The 14,992-nt window shown below is 44.3% G+C and overlaps 1 protein-coding gene across 1 annotated transcript in view; it reads left to right on the forward strand.

The window, feature by feature from the left end:
* The window catches only part of LOC119387263 (ankyrin repeat and IBR domain-containing protein 1), a 66,252-nt gene that overhangs the window by 36,536 nt on the left and 14,724 nt on the right, over positions 1–14,992 (forward strand). The window contains exons 11-17 of the mRNA XM_037654598.2: positions 175–263; positions 523–653; positions 1,946–2,080; positions 3,776–3,862; positions 3,952–4,164; positions 9,622–9,849; positions 14,447–14,639. Coding sequence (XP_037510526.1) covers positions 175–263; positions 523–653; positions 1,946–2,080; positions 3,776–3,862; positions 3,952–4,164; positions 9,622–9,849; positions 14,447–14,639 — 1,076 coding nt within the window. The remainder of the gene's footprint in view (positions 1–174; positions 264–522; positions 654–1,945; positions 2,081–3,775; positions 3,863–3,951; positions 4,165–9,621; positions 9,850–14,446; positions 14,640–14,992) is intronic.

The raw sequence follows: 14,992 nt of genomic DNA on the forward strand, positions 1-14,992 counted from the left end.
ATGTTTCTTTGCATCACTCCCTCTTGTGAAAAACTTATTGGTGAGCTATGGCCGCAGCATGAGGCTGTGTTCGGAGTCAACTTTTTTTTTTCCCCTAGAAGGGGTTGGGGGGTTGACTTATAATCGGCAGTATACGGTACACTTGATTTACTGGTAACTTAACATCATTTGCAGGGAATGCCTGGGCATAGCACATGCACCTTGCTGCTGTGAAAAATGGGAGGAGTGGCAGAAGAAAGTGGCGGAGGCTAAACCTGAGGAACGTGAGTGGTGATGTCGTCTTTTCATTATTCCTAATTACACATAGGCATGCTTGGTTGATTTCTTGCATCGTTTGCTGTCTTTCTTTTTCCTTTGACTACATACCTTCTTTGGTAGTGTGTGTGTGCAGACACAATGCTAATCTTTAGGTGATAAGCAAAATAATAAAGCGGTTTCTTGCAGAGCCAAGGATCTGTGTGTGCTGACATCACACTTTGTTGTCCATTTTTGTTTATCTTATGTAAACGTATTTCATGACAGTGAAGAGTGCCTGCAGTCGTACTGAGGAAGCTGCCAATTGCCTTTGGATGGTCACAAATTCAAAGCCATGCCCCTGCTGTAAGTCTCCCATTCAAAAGAATGAGGGATGCAACCACATTAAGTGCTACAAGGTTGGTATGGCGCATCCCTCCATGCACCCATCTTGCTGTCAATGTGCGCAGCCGCATGAAGGGCTTACTTTATGCAAAGGTCACCGAAAACCACATTTCTACTGGTCTTTGCATGCCGTTTTCGTCAGGAAGATGCATTCTGAAGGCCACACAAGAACAGTGCAGAGTTGTTTTTACTTTATTTGTACTGTCGTGCTCAACATGACGTGCAACACAGGAGCGCATGGCCTCACGAGCTCAAACATTGCGTATGGCTTCAGCTTGCCCTTATTTCCACAACTAAACGCCGTTCGTTCACTTGGGGACATTTTCATACGAGAGAATATTATTCAGTTCTGGAAATAAGGGCAAGTTGAAGCCATGCACAGTGTTTGAGCTCATAAGGCCACGGGCTCCCATGTTGCAAGTTTACAGTAAGCACGACTGTACTTGCAAGGTTTTAGACAGTGTGCTAAACCACTTTTATGGCTGCTTGCTTCCATGTTCATGACAGGAAGCCACATTTATTAGTTACATTAAATGTGCATTTTAAATACATTTTGCTGTTTTACAAATGGCCGCCTTATACCATGCTTGTGCTCATGTGCAAGATTTTACGATACCTGCCGTGTTGACTGGGTGACTGTAATGCTGTGATGCTTATGTCAAGTTGCGGGTTCCATTCCTGACTGCTGCAGCGTCAACAACTTGCCTAGAGTGTCCCAACTAATGCTAGCCAACGTTTCACTTAATTTTTAGCTAATGTTTTTTAATTAGCCAAGTAATTAGAGAAAAAAATAGCTGGTGGCTGAAAAGGGCAGGTTCATATATTGTATGTATTTTATATATATTTATGTATAGGTCTGAAATTTATATATCGTACCAGTTTTCCTTTTTTATGCTGTTACGCTTGGCAGTGATAGCCGGAGCGCCTTGTATAATCGCATTTTTTCAGGATCTATATACTCTTGCATAGGAATTGCCAGACATGCTGGCATGTCCATCAAGTGCTCGCTGTTGTAGGTTTGTACAGGTTTTGCTGTCAGGTTGCTTCAGTCTTTTTTTTTCTGTTGATACTATTAATAAATAAAATTGTGTTGCATCTTTCATTCACACGACTTGAAGACAATCTGCTCAAGGTTTGTCTTTAAGGGTATGTATTCTATAAGATCATGGCTCCTGAAGCTAAATGTGCACGTATGTTTGTACTGCTCTGAGCTTACTACTCGTACAGGGCCTTATGCAGTACTGATCTAAATGTTAAATTTTGTTACAAATTGCATAACATAAACTGTTCCTTATGTTTGTTTCAGTGCAAGCATGACTTTTGCTGGGTCTGTCTAGAACCATGGAAGAGGCACAGCTCTGCGACTGGTGGATACTTTCGTTGCAACAGGTTTGAGGCTGTGAACCGTGCCGAGGAGCATGCAGGTGCTATTATCAGTGAGGTGAACAGACTTGTTTTATAGCATCCTGCTTTTTCATGTTGATTTGTGGATTTAATATGGTTTATGCTTGTTCAGTGTGTTATTTTAACAGACAATGCTCTCATATTTGCACCAATGACGGGATGCTAATTTAAGGTTTCGTTAGTGCAATTTCAAGTGTTGTGAGAGACTTGGTAGTTTTCAAGGCGTTATTTCTGATACGAAGCATTATTGCTGTATTTGCTATGTTGCACCAACCTTGCGTGTATTGTTGAAACACCGCTTGAAGAGATCATGCACAACTCTGAGCCTTTCTCTGCATTGCCTTTAAGAGGAAATGGCCTATTTTTTTATTAGCACAGTTGTTTCATCTTTAACAAAAAGCCACTCACATTGTAGAAATGGCGGGCACAATAGAAATATGCTTGAAATTATAGGGGTCGTCGAGCGATACCACGACCTTATCATGAACTTGCCATGATCTGAACAAGTCGTATCCTCATACATATAAAATGGCCTTAAAGAAAAAACACATGCTGTTTAGCAATTTGAAGAGCCTTAATATGTCAACACAACGTGAACATACAAAAGGCAGACCTGAAGCAAGGTGCGAAAAAGTTGACTGACTGAAAAGTTGGTGTGATTTCATGTGATACACATATGTGTAAGAATTTTTTATAAGAGCGTGTAAATTTTATCACGAGTTACGCTTCAGACAAGGTTTCCTTACCATTGTTTTTTAGTTATTTTAGCTCTATCAGCATCCACATTTCATGTAACTTGGATTTTTTTCTTGTTAAAAATTGCCAGACAGTGCCTTCGAAATTGTCTTAAAGCTTCACCTGCATTGTAAGATTGCATAATGCTCAGAAGAAAGTGCAGGTTGCTGAATTTATTCTGGTGCTCTTAAAACAAGTGGCCTATCTGGCTGAATATTGTTGAGTGCCATTTAATTAAATACAACTGTCAAGTGTTTTCTTCAAATTCAAAACATAGTAACTTGAGGGGCAATTAAGTACAGCTTTTCCAGTGCAAAAGTGTTTCATACGGGCAACGGGATTCTATCGTAAAATGTAAGGGATATAGGTTTGATGCAGTTAGTTAAAGGGACACTAAAGAGAAACAATGAATTGGTTTAGATTGATAAAGTGTGCTCAGATAACTCTTGTGTTGTTTATTTCACCACCATAGGTTTATTATTAGAGTAGAAAACCAAGTTCAATGTTTCATTTTTAAATTTCACGCTGAACTTTGAAATTCGTGACGTAAAACATTTCAAAGTGCATTTAACGTATTTTGGCGCCACTGGCCCGACGAAATTTGCACAAAATCGTTATGTCAAGTCTCTGGCCCCCTCAGAGGACAATGTACTTCGATTTAACCGGTTAGGAACTACGTAGGCCCAAGCAGGCGCCGTCAAAAATATGTGACGTCACGGCAAATGGTGTGGGAATTCCAAGGTGGCGTCGCCACCTGTATTTTCTTTTTGCCCATTTTCTCACTTATTAAGCGTCTTCGCGCAAAAAGCGTGGTGTTTTTGGTATTGTGGAAGACTACTGTACTAATGTGAGAAAAATCGTTTTGCTCTTTAGTGTCCCTTTAAGCAAAAAAAAATGGAACTAAGCTTTTGAAAAATTCTGAGCAATAGTGCTACGAGTTGCTGTGTTTTTTCTGGACATTATTGACCTGACTTATGGTTTCCTTCATTCACGTCAGGCCGAGACTAAAAACAAAGAAATGCAGGAACTCAAGAAGTTTGCCCACTACTACACTTCCTTCAAGGAACACGAAAAGAGCCACAAGGTGTGGAGTTTCTCTTTTCCATAGCCGTTAAGTGCAGCGTACAACTTCACTGTGTCAAAGTTCTCCTTACCATCTGCTTTGCATTTCAGGACGAAATTCTCATTGAGAAGCGGCTCAATGAGAAAGAAGGGTGCTGGGTACGTGAGTTTGGGGAAGGTGAAGACGGCTTGCCCAGTGTTCACTTCCTTGGAGATGCAGCATGGGAGCTACTGCGAGCACGCAGAATCCTGTGCGGTTCATATGCTTATGGCTACTACATGCAAGACGAGGGATACGCCAAAACAGTCTTCGAACTTCTTCAGGTGAGAATGCAGAATTTGTAGGACCGGTGCTTTTTGCATTTTCTGCCTCTTCATATAGCTGTGTTGTCTGCATTGAAGGACTACTTGCATTTCCTTTTTTTTCTGTTTGGATTACGCTGCCAGAGTCTTGTCAATGTTTGGAGTTGCCATTGTGATCAGAGGGCCCTGAAACACATTTTTGAACGTATTTCTAACACATTTTGAACAGTAAATGAGGCTCTTACTCATGGGGGCAAAAACAAGAGAGAGAGAATCACTATGCAGCATCTGATAACTTCCTGCTTATATTCAAAGTATTCAAAACTTCTTTTTTTTTTGCTGGAGCTTCATGATTCATGATCCAATAGTGGGGTCATTTTATGATAACTTAGCTATTTCGGGGCTCTTTTAAAATTGACATGAGTCCTTAAGACATGGTTCTTTAAAATTTGTTTTGAATTCATGAATAGATTTTGATAAGAATTGTTGAGTTTTTATATATTTGTGTGCAGATTTTAAGTGTGCAATTATTTTTTTAGTACGATATGTAGTCTATAAAATATCAAACATTTCAGAGTTTCAGGTTGAGTGTCGGTTGAGAGAGCAAGAGTTTGCCTAACTGAGAGGGTTACAAAGTGAATCAACGTACGTACAGTTGAAACCCTCAGTAACAAAATTGCCGGGGAAGCGATTTATGTTCATTCTCATGAGAATTTCGTTGTCACGAAAATAGAAAAATACGCACACCGGTTATTTCGCACAACAAAAATTTAAGTAGCTGATCTTGCTCTGTTTCCCGTTGTTATGAAGGAGTTTGACGGCTCGAGCCTTGCAGCTTTGTAAGCATTGCATAGCTTCGTCGTCATCGTGGGCACAGTGCAAATGATTAGGCTTGTGCGAATATTCGAGCACTTCGAATATTCGAACGAATAATACAGTATTCGAATTCGCTTCGATTCGAATTTAAATTATTGAAAATTTCGAAGTATTCGAAATGAATGAATAGGTGTAATTAGTCCGCTTGTAACCCCCCCCCCTGTAAAGGTGGTTTCACTGCAGAGGAGGGGTGCTGTACCGTGAATACACCTATCCAGAAAAAATCCGCACTGTTCATTTGTAAGCTCCTGTAAAGGTGGTTTCACTGCAGTGGAGGAGTGCTATACCGTGAATACACCTTTCCAGGAAAAATCCGCACTGCCGCGAAGCCCCACTTCAAGGTTAAATGAACATATTTCCCTCACATCGATTCATCATTTTCTAAGTTTAAAAACTTGTTATACCGGCTTATATGCTCTAAGTATAATAAATTTCAAAACGTAACTTATTTTACAGGTTATCACTTGCATTCTACCGAAAGCCTAATCCTGCTACTATTCAAAGTTGCTTCCACTTTCTTTGAACCAAAAAAGAATGACATTTGCACATGCCTCGTTACAATTAAAAAAAAAAAAACGTTGCGCAGGTTGGTTGAGTCATGACAGATATGCTCATTTTTCTTTATAGTATGTGATATATACACTATTCGAATTCGATTCGAAATTATTCGACCAAAATCACTATTCGCTTCGACTTCGCTTCAAACCTAAAATTTACTATTCGCACAAGCCTACAAATGATGTCAAAAGTATCAAGAACTTCACGCGAACTTACTTGCCTTTCTTGCGTTTTGTTGCCTTCCTCACTCTCGTCGTTCTCACATTCTTTGCGTACACTTTTGAAGGTAGCGTCGTCTCTGAACTCTTCATGCACGATCAGATCGGTGTCAGCACACAAAAAGTTGTGCAGTTCAACAGCATCTAAAATCACTCCACCGACACAGCGAAGCGTGTCCCATGCTTCAGCCAGTGCCTGCAGGTCATCACTGCTTGCAGAAGAAGCACCCCCTTCTGTCTCCGGCATTTTCGGACTTCTGGGCTCCCAACCTGCTCACAGGGGGTTGAAAAGAAATCTTGTGGATTACTCTTTGAAACTTTCGTTGTTGCAGGAATGCTTTTTAAAATCCTTTCGCTGTCGAGAGGGGGCAAATTAATTGAATTCTATGGATGTTCACTGGAGACGCCACATTTCTTCGTTGCTGCGAGAATTTTGTTCTTAAAGGACCCCTGATAACGAAAGTTTTGTTTGCGACTTTTTTACTGTAATTTGTAGCTTTGTGTCTGGTGATACCGAAATTGAATCGTAAATGCTCAAACGCATCGTGTAATTAATGCTAGAGTCATTAATTCAGAACAATTTTGTGTCAGTTCTCAACGCCTGCCAAAATACCAAAAGAAACTTGCGCCCCAAGATCACGTGCACTCAAGCCTTCGTGTCGTTGAAAGCGCATTTTAGAAATCGGCGGCCCGCGCGGTAAAGAATGAAACGATGCGGGTACTTTGATATTTAAGCGCGTGCCCCCTCTTCTTTTCCTCAGGAAAAAGGAAAAAGCATTCCTAGCCAAAGCAGCCTGAACTATGTTGAAAGCAGCCTGACAACAGAGCGAGAGGGGTGACTATAGTCCTCGCCGGGTGCCAGTCGTGGTATTGCGTGCCCCGCAAGTCTTCTCTGACGTCGACAATACTCGCTTAACCTGTGAAACGTTATGCAGGGCCTTGGTCTATGTCATATGAATGGCGATGTCGTGAGGTGCTGCCAACTCAGCTGAGCACTCACGTTTACTTTAAAACCAAATTAAAATATACAGTAAAACCTCGATAATTCGAAGGCCGTCGGACTGCGAAAATTCTTCGAATTAAGCGAATTTTCAAATTAACCGAAATGAAGAAAAAAAACGAAACAAGCGCTACAAGATGAAATCACATTTATTTTCTTTGCGAGAAAAAGGTTATTGGAAATAATCGGTGATACTGGACTGCTTATTGCGGTAGTTCGCCGCCCCAAGTGCCATGTTCTCAAACCTGCTCACAATACTCAGCATTTCACTGTCACCACCGCTGCACTCGACAAAGCTGCGGAAGGTGTTCACGGCATCGACAACTGAAGCCAAAGCGGGCACGCGGGCGGGCTTGTTATCGTCACCATCATCGCCGTCTAGCCCAGTGTTGACGACGTCCTCGTGTACATCAGCGTACGATGTTTGGACCCCCGCCTCAACACTGGAATACTCCACGAAGCCTAGTCCCTCGCCGTCGCTGGAGTCGGTGATCCGGGCGCACATCGAGTCTCCCTTGTCTTCTAGACTGGACGAGCTGCAGTCTTCATCAAGGTCTTCGCCACCTTGTTTGCGGAACCCGGCATGTTCAAAACACCGCCTGATCACCTTTGACTCCAACTCGTTCCAGGCAAAGGCAATTAAACAGATCGCACCAAGCAGATCGATGTGGTATTGCTTTCCACTGTCGTAGCAAAGCAGAACCCGCTTCAACAGGTGGTGGCGGTAAAGCTTCCTCAATTGCAGGATCACCCCTTGGTCCATCGGCTGCGATATGGCCGTAGTATTTGCAGGGAGGAAGACGATCTTGACGGCTTCCAGGTTTCTGATGTCGCCGTGGGCCGGGAAATTATCGATAACAAAGAGCACTTTCTGCCCTTTGGCGGCAAACTTCCGGTCAAGGAACCGCACGTATTCCTCGAATATTGCCGCCGTCATCCAGGCCTTCTTGTTGTGTCTGTACATGACGACATCCCTCGGAGGAAGGCGCGCGTTCTTAAAGCACCTAGGCTTACCCGCTCGGCCGATTACGAGCAGTGGAAGCTTGTCGTTCCCGGACATGTTCGCGCCGAACAAAATGGATATTCTCTCCTTGGGCTGCTTTCTCCCCGAGACAGTGGTGTCCTTGGCAGCAAATGTTTTCGTGGGAAGCATCTTGTAGAACAAGGCTGCCTCATCCAAGTTGTAGACGTCGTCCTCTCCAAACTCCTGAAGCAGCGGTGCCAGCGTATGCATCTGCCAGTCGTCAACGACGTTCGTGTCGGCATTACCGCTTTCCCCGCACACGGTCAAGTATGTAAGGTTATTTCGCTCTTTAAATCGGGCGAACCAACCATTACTGCACTTGAAGCCTTCGTGGCCAAGGCGCAGTGCCAGGTCATCGGCCTTCTCCCGAAGGATGGTGCCATTCACGGGAAGATGAGCTGCGTTTGCGTGCTGCAGCCACTTCATCAAAGCGACCTCAACGTCCGGGTACGTTGGGAAGCGAATGCTTGATTGCTTTGACGAATGCGTTTTCCCATATGCCTCGAGCAACTTTTCTTTGTTCTTCAAGATGGTCGAGAGTGTCGACAAGGGCATCTTGTGCTTTTCGGCGAGTTGGGTCTTAGTGCACGTCGACTTCTCAGCCTCCTCGATTAAGGACACCTTCTCCCGCAGCGTCAGCGTCTTGTACTTCGGCGTCGTGAGTCCAACAAGCGGTCAGGACTTTGCACGCGGCTTTGCACGCGGTAAACAAGACTAATGCAAGACGGCGAATGGTCCAAGCAGTCCAAGCACGCGAGCTACGTGAAAAACGCGAAACGGAATGCGTGAAAAACGGGAAAACGCGAACGTGGAAAACGCGAAACGGAAAACGTATTTTAAACCCGTTTCCGGTACTCCAACTACTATGACCTCCGACATAAGCGTCGCCGGAAGGCTGTTTCACGTCCGTTGCTGCCGGCGGGAATTACGAATTATCCGAATGAAACCCCGCGGGCTGTTCAAATAATCCGGTAAAATTTGCATTGAAAAACACGGGACCGCAGAAGTTCTTCGAATTAACCGAAATTTCCAATTATCCGAGTTCGAATTAGCGAGGTTTTACTGTATTATTGCTAACGTATGACACTAATAATCGGAAAGAAGTGCCCCCGTGTACAGGACAATCAAACAACACAAACATCTTGAGGTTTCAATTTTGGTGTCGGGGGACCTTTAAGGGCTTTCATTGGTGAGGGGTTCAACTGTATTACAATAACTTGAAATGAGAACTGTATGCAATAAAATAAGAATGGATGTTCTAAACCCATTTGAACAAAATTTATGGTACGTTGAAAATTGATGAGTGAGTCAGTGTCATGGTGGCATTTCAGTACCAATGGTATTTGCGAACCAGCCAACAGAATTGCTTCATATAACATTACCTGTTTTAGGTCTGTGTTTCTTGTTTTCTGCAAAGTTAAACAGCATGAATAATGAGGACGTAATAAACACGAACACGCAGGACCAGTGCCATTTCTTGCGTCCTCGTCCTTTGTGCTGTTTAACTTTGCAGATGTATAATACCAACTTGCCCAAACCAAAGCACTCCTAAACCAAGTTTCTTGTTTTCTTTACATTTTCTTGTTTCTTGCTGTTGAAAAAAATGATTAAGATCTAAGAATTATTACTGCTCCTAAATAAAAATCACATTGAAAAGTTTACTGGCCTAAACTGAGGTGAGGCACAGGGGTTAGCATTATTTGATATATGTTGAATGTGTAGGTCTTAAGGCTATTGTATGGCACTTTTATTTAAAGACAGATTTTTATTTTTGCTATGCTTTGATTTGGATTCCTTTTCAGCATAACCTGGAAGAGGCAGCGAAGGATTTGTCGGATATATTGTCAACACCGCGCCTGCGAGCTTCGCACCGCACCATCGTGGAGAGTGCAGAGAGGGTGCTTAGAAAGCGTGAGGAGTTCTTGAAGGCTATAGCCCGTGGCCTCGTCCCTCCTGAGACTCCACCGTCATCAAGGCGTACCCGAAGGCGGCGTTACCCGACTGTATTTGGCCTTGATCCTCCAGAAGACGTATGCACTCTGACCCTGCTGTTAATTTCCCTTCCATCTTATTAATAAGCTTGGTTTTCTTTATTATGATTCACTCTTTTTGAACACCTAATGTACGCTGACCCAGTATTTTCCATAGGAAAAGTGAGCCGCCAGCTTCCTTCTGCACACAAACATCTGTGCACACACACACTTGCACATCTTGTCTTTGGTACATTAGCATTTCAAGCTACTGTGGGGCTATTCTTACATAAGTAGTTCAGTGGCTTGCACAGACCTTTGCCTTGAATGCTAATGGGCATTCAGCGCTAATGTGTGAATGCACATTAGCACTGGATGTGTGAATGTGTGATTGTCGACTAGGGTTGAAGAAAAAGAAGGGGAACTGTGGTGCCTGATTTTTGTTAGCCACATTTTTAAAGTCTCCGGGTATTGAAACCAGGGAATGCGCATGATAGGCTACTTGTTCAGTTTGAAACTTATAAAAAATAAATTAAAGAGAAATGAAAGTAGGCACGAGAACTTTCTGGCAGGCGAGGCTACAGCTGAAACCATTATAAATTAACCACATACTGCCAAACACATAAATATTACGCATATCTTCGACTTGTCGTACTGAGCTCTACAGGAATGCCCAAGCTGCCACTACAAGCAAATGACTTTGTGTATGCAGTTTCTCAGAGGCAGCCTGTGACAGCCTATTCAACAGACTTGCTATGTGTGCTAACATATGGCTAAATCCACGTGAGTCGCAATTTAGCCAATAGCCAAGTATTACTTTTAACAGTGCCCAAGGATTTTGTCATGTCAGAACTCATTTCTGTTACAAAATTTGCCCACATTTATGCTGCACAGAACTACACCGTTAGCAAGTCCAAATTCAGCACCACAGTGTGCATGCGATCATCATTGTCAGCAGGCTGTAGGTTTGTTCACTTAACTCCCACTGCCACATTAGGCTGCGACCAGAGGCATCCATTATGAGGGCAAAAGTGCGCTCCATTCCCCCCCCCCCCCCCTTCCCCCCTCCATACCTTAGCGGCCACCATTACCAACTGCATTTCGTTCTAGACATACAATTGTACTGGTGGAACAAACCATGTATAAATAATACACTTCTAAATTTTGACCACAACAATGACAGGATTTTTTTCTATGCCTCCATCAATGTGGGCAGTTAGTTTGGCTTCTAACGGCGACACCGTCTCGGTCCTTGGCAAATGGAGAAGCCTGCACCTCTGTTTATGACATCAAGCTTTGTGTGCCGAAAGCTATACTGTGGTCAAGCCAAGAGTTGTAAATGTTCACTTATTGCCTTGCCAGTGAGGACCTTGAGCAGCACTGTGTCTCTAGCCACTTTGTTTGGGATGTGCGAATAGTGAACTTTAGAACCAAATCGAATACGAACTGAATGCCAATGACACCAAATCGAATACGAATATGAATCGAATAGTACCGTAAAAACCGGAATATAGGTCGAATTTTTTTTCAAAAAAACGCGATGAAAAGTCGACCCTCGTCTTATATACCGGTCATTGGCAGAAAAAAATGTGGAAGTCTCGCAACAATGGGCAGCTGGAGTCGGAAGCCTCCATTGCCATCGTGAGCATCAGCAGCAGCGGGCTGGCGGCACCGTTGGGCAACACCATTTTGCTTTTAAGTGCGAATGCACTTTATAAGCGACCCTGAATCCGCCGTCCCATAGCAACGGCGCGAGGAGCGGAGAGGAGCGTCTGTAGCAACGGCGCAGCGACGTCACGCCCCACGTGACTGCGCGCGCTCCGCCCTCTGCTCCGTGGCTGCGCGCGCCCCGCACATTGCCTGTGGTGATGAAGGCCGGCGGCAAGACGCCGAACGAAAGCGTGCGAAGCGAGCCGAGCACCCCAAAGCCGATCTGGCGCGATGCGTGAGCGAGCGCGGGCCCTCGAATTCGATCGGCCGGACGCGCGCTTCAAGCGAGACTTCCTGAACCGCAGCTTCGGATATAGCTGCGCGGTGTGCGATCGACTGTGGTTCGACAACAACCTGAGCCCCATCTCGGGCGTGCGCAACGCCACCAACAAGTTGAACGCGTTGCGGGTTCTTTGGAACGAGTTCGGAAGACAGATCATCATCATCAGTAAAAGTGCTTTGCACTTAAAAACGGCCAGACCTCCGTGGGTCGGCTGGCGCGCGCTCTCTCGCTGCCGTCTCTTTCGCTCGGCTCTGCAGTTTAGTCGCGCGCGCCCCCTCATAGCATCACCCCGTGCTTCGCACTTCCTCATACTCCCCTTCGGGGAAATGCGGGTTTTTTTCTTCTGTCAAGTGTGGCTGCTTCGGTTATCCGCTGTTTTTATTTTTCTGTTTCCTTCAGAAATGAGTGGTAGCCGACGGCAGTTTAAAATAGGCTTTAAGAAAAAAGTTATCAAGTATGCCGAAGCGCATGGCAACCTGGCGGCACAATGGGAATTCAGTGCATCGGAGAAAAGCGTCCGATACTGGAGGAGCCAAAAGCAGTGCATCACATCCTGCTGCAACCAAAGAAAAACTTCGTTTCGTGGACGGACTGCAGTGCACCCCAAACTGGAAACGCTACTCGCAGAGTTCGTCTGGAAGCTGCGTGCAAGGTCGCTACCCGTGACAGCGGAGTGCATCCGCATGAAAGCTCTCGAGATAGCACTCGACTCTGGGCTCACGAGGGTGCAATTCAAGGGCTCGCCATCATGGGTGCACCGATTTATGAAGCGGAAGGGCTTTGCGCTGCGGCGGCGTACTTCCGTGTGCCAAGAACTGCCTGAAGATTTCGATCACAAGCTGGTCGAGTATCAGCGCTTTGTCATACAGCTTCGTCAACAGCATTGCTACATGATGGGACACATGGGCAACGCTGACGAAACTCCGATCTGGTTTGATATGCCCTCGAACAGGACTGTGACTGCTAAAGGATCAGAGCAAGTGAATTTCTTGACAACGGGCAACGAGCATTCACGATTTACAGTGATGCTCGCGTGCACAGCCGATGGAAGGAAGCTGCCCCCTTATATCATTTTCAAGAGAAAAGGGCTACCGAAAGAAGACTTTCCTCGGGATGTGATCGTGAAAACGAACGAAAAAGGTTTCATGAATGAGTCCCTCATGCTAGAATCGATTCGGCTCATATGGAATCGGCGACCCGGTGCACTTTTTCAGCGACCGAGCATGTTGGTCCTCGACTCATTTTGAGGCCACCTCACGGCCGATATAAAGGGAGCCCTGTCCGATGGCAAGACGGATCTTGTCGTGATCCCTGGGCGACTAACATCAATCCTCCAGCCACTGGACGTAGTGCTCAACAAACCCTTTAAAGATCGCGTGCGCAAGCTCTACAATGAGTAGATGCTGGGCGACAATCCCAAGACCCCCGCTGGCCGCCTATGACGTCCACGTCTCGCGACCGTTTGTGGCTGGGTGTCGTCAGCATGGAAATCTCTCCCGAAAGAGATGGTGCGCAAGTCTTTTCGCAAATGCTGCATCAGCAACGCATTGGATGGAACGGAGGACGATGCACTCTGGGACGTTACTAGTGACAAGCAGGCGTCGTTCGACTCAAGTTCGGACGAGTCTGAGTGACAGCACTTTTTGGCCTTCTGGCATTTAACTACATATCAGTGTCCAAATAAAAAGAAATGTCACCACAGTGCAGATGTTTGTGTCGCGTATTTATCAAGGTAAGGGTGCACCGCGATGCTTTGCAATTTTTTAAAATTCCTTTTTTGGAGATTCAAAGTTTGGGGGGTCGACCTATATTCCGGTCTGACCTATATTCCGGTTTTTTACGGTACTATTCGAATACATAGTTTTCAAATAGTAAGGCAACCATTTTCGAACCAGCCCAAGAATTCTATAACACTTTATTTGAAAATGATGTTCACTAGCTTTAACAAAGCAACGTTAAGATTCCTTTTAACCGGCAAAAAAAAAACACAATTTTGTAAACTGAGGCAAACTCGTATACAGCAGCAACTAGAGGCTTAGAAACATTTTGCAACTGCAGGTTGAAATGCAAGAGTCACTATAGCAATCAAGGTGGCTCTTTATCAAACATATTTTGAATAAAACTGATGTATAAAGATTAGACAATATTCATGAGTCAATGTCATCATGAATGTCACGATCAAGATAGTGGATTGATGACTTTGTCACTTCGGCGACACTGGAGTTCTAAGCAAAAACGCCTTCATCCTGTAATCAATATAGTGTTGATAGTCCCATAAAAACCTTGGCCTGCATGTATCTTGGTAATTTCATGATTAAAACAAGAAACGTTACCCATCTCTGTTCCAGCATTTCATTCCTTTGAAGTTTTTTTCATAGGTGCTTATTATTTGAATATTCGGTATTCCTAATATGCACTATTTGATTCGGGTACTGAATCAAATAGAACGCTATTCAATTCGTTATTCAAATTTTCGAATATTCACACGCCCGTACACTTTCACTAGTTTAAAAAAATATTTTCAAGGTAGAAGAAAAATCTCTTTAATCATGAACTTTAATCGTGAACCAACTCGCTCAAGCACCAGTTTTAGCAAAAATCTAAAATAAGGATAAACTTTAGGCTGAATGCTTGTACTGTTTTTTTTTTTTGTTTCATTTACAGGAACAGCTAATGATTGCGCTACTGGAGTCTATCGGAGATGGGCCAATGGAGGATCCCTGGGTCAAAGATGCCCGTGGATGCCATGCTAACCTGGCTGCGCTTTTTGACTGGCCCCGTGATCCCAGTACTAGTGGGAGCAGCTCTTCGGACACAGATGATGAAGACCGCAAGTCTGCACTCATTCGTGCTGTTGGTCAGTTATTCTGTGCTGCTTTTACCCACCAAGCAAGTACTGTGCGAAATTACATGCTGACTTCTTTGCACTTGGAAGTGATAGACAGTTGAGACTTGCCGTTAGGCAGTGTTGAACTTTAGCACACTATTGTTTGAAAGCGCAGGCCATTATAGTTACACATGCTGCAGCGATGCTTCAGCAATGTCCCGTTTGAACTGCAAGCAGGCGCAAACATTGCATGGGTGGCTGCTGATGGCTTTGTAAATGAATCAGTGACACAATTGTTTGTATTTAGAGTTAATCGAATGTCTAACTTTTTTTTTCTTCATTTTGTCATTCAGACTGAGTTTCTCTCTCCTTCTTCACTGCAA

This window comes from Rhipicephalus sanguineus, chromosome 3 (genome assembly GCF_013339695.2).
Source record: "Rhipicephalus sanguineus isolate Rsan-2018 chromosome 3, BIME_Rsan_1.4, whole genome shotgun sequence".
NCBI lineage: Eukaryota > Metazoa > Arthropoda > Arachnida > Ixodida > Ixodidae > Rhipicephalus > Rhipicephalus sanguineus.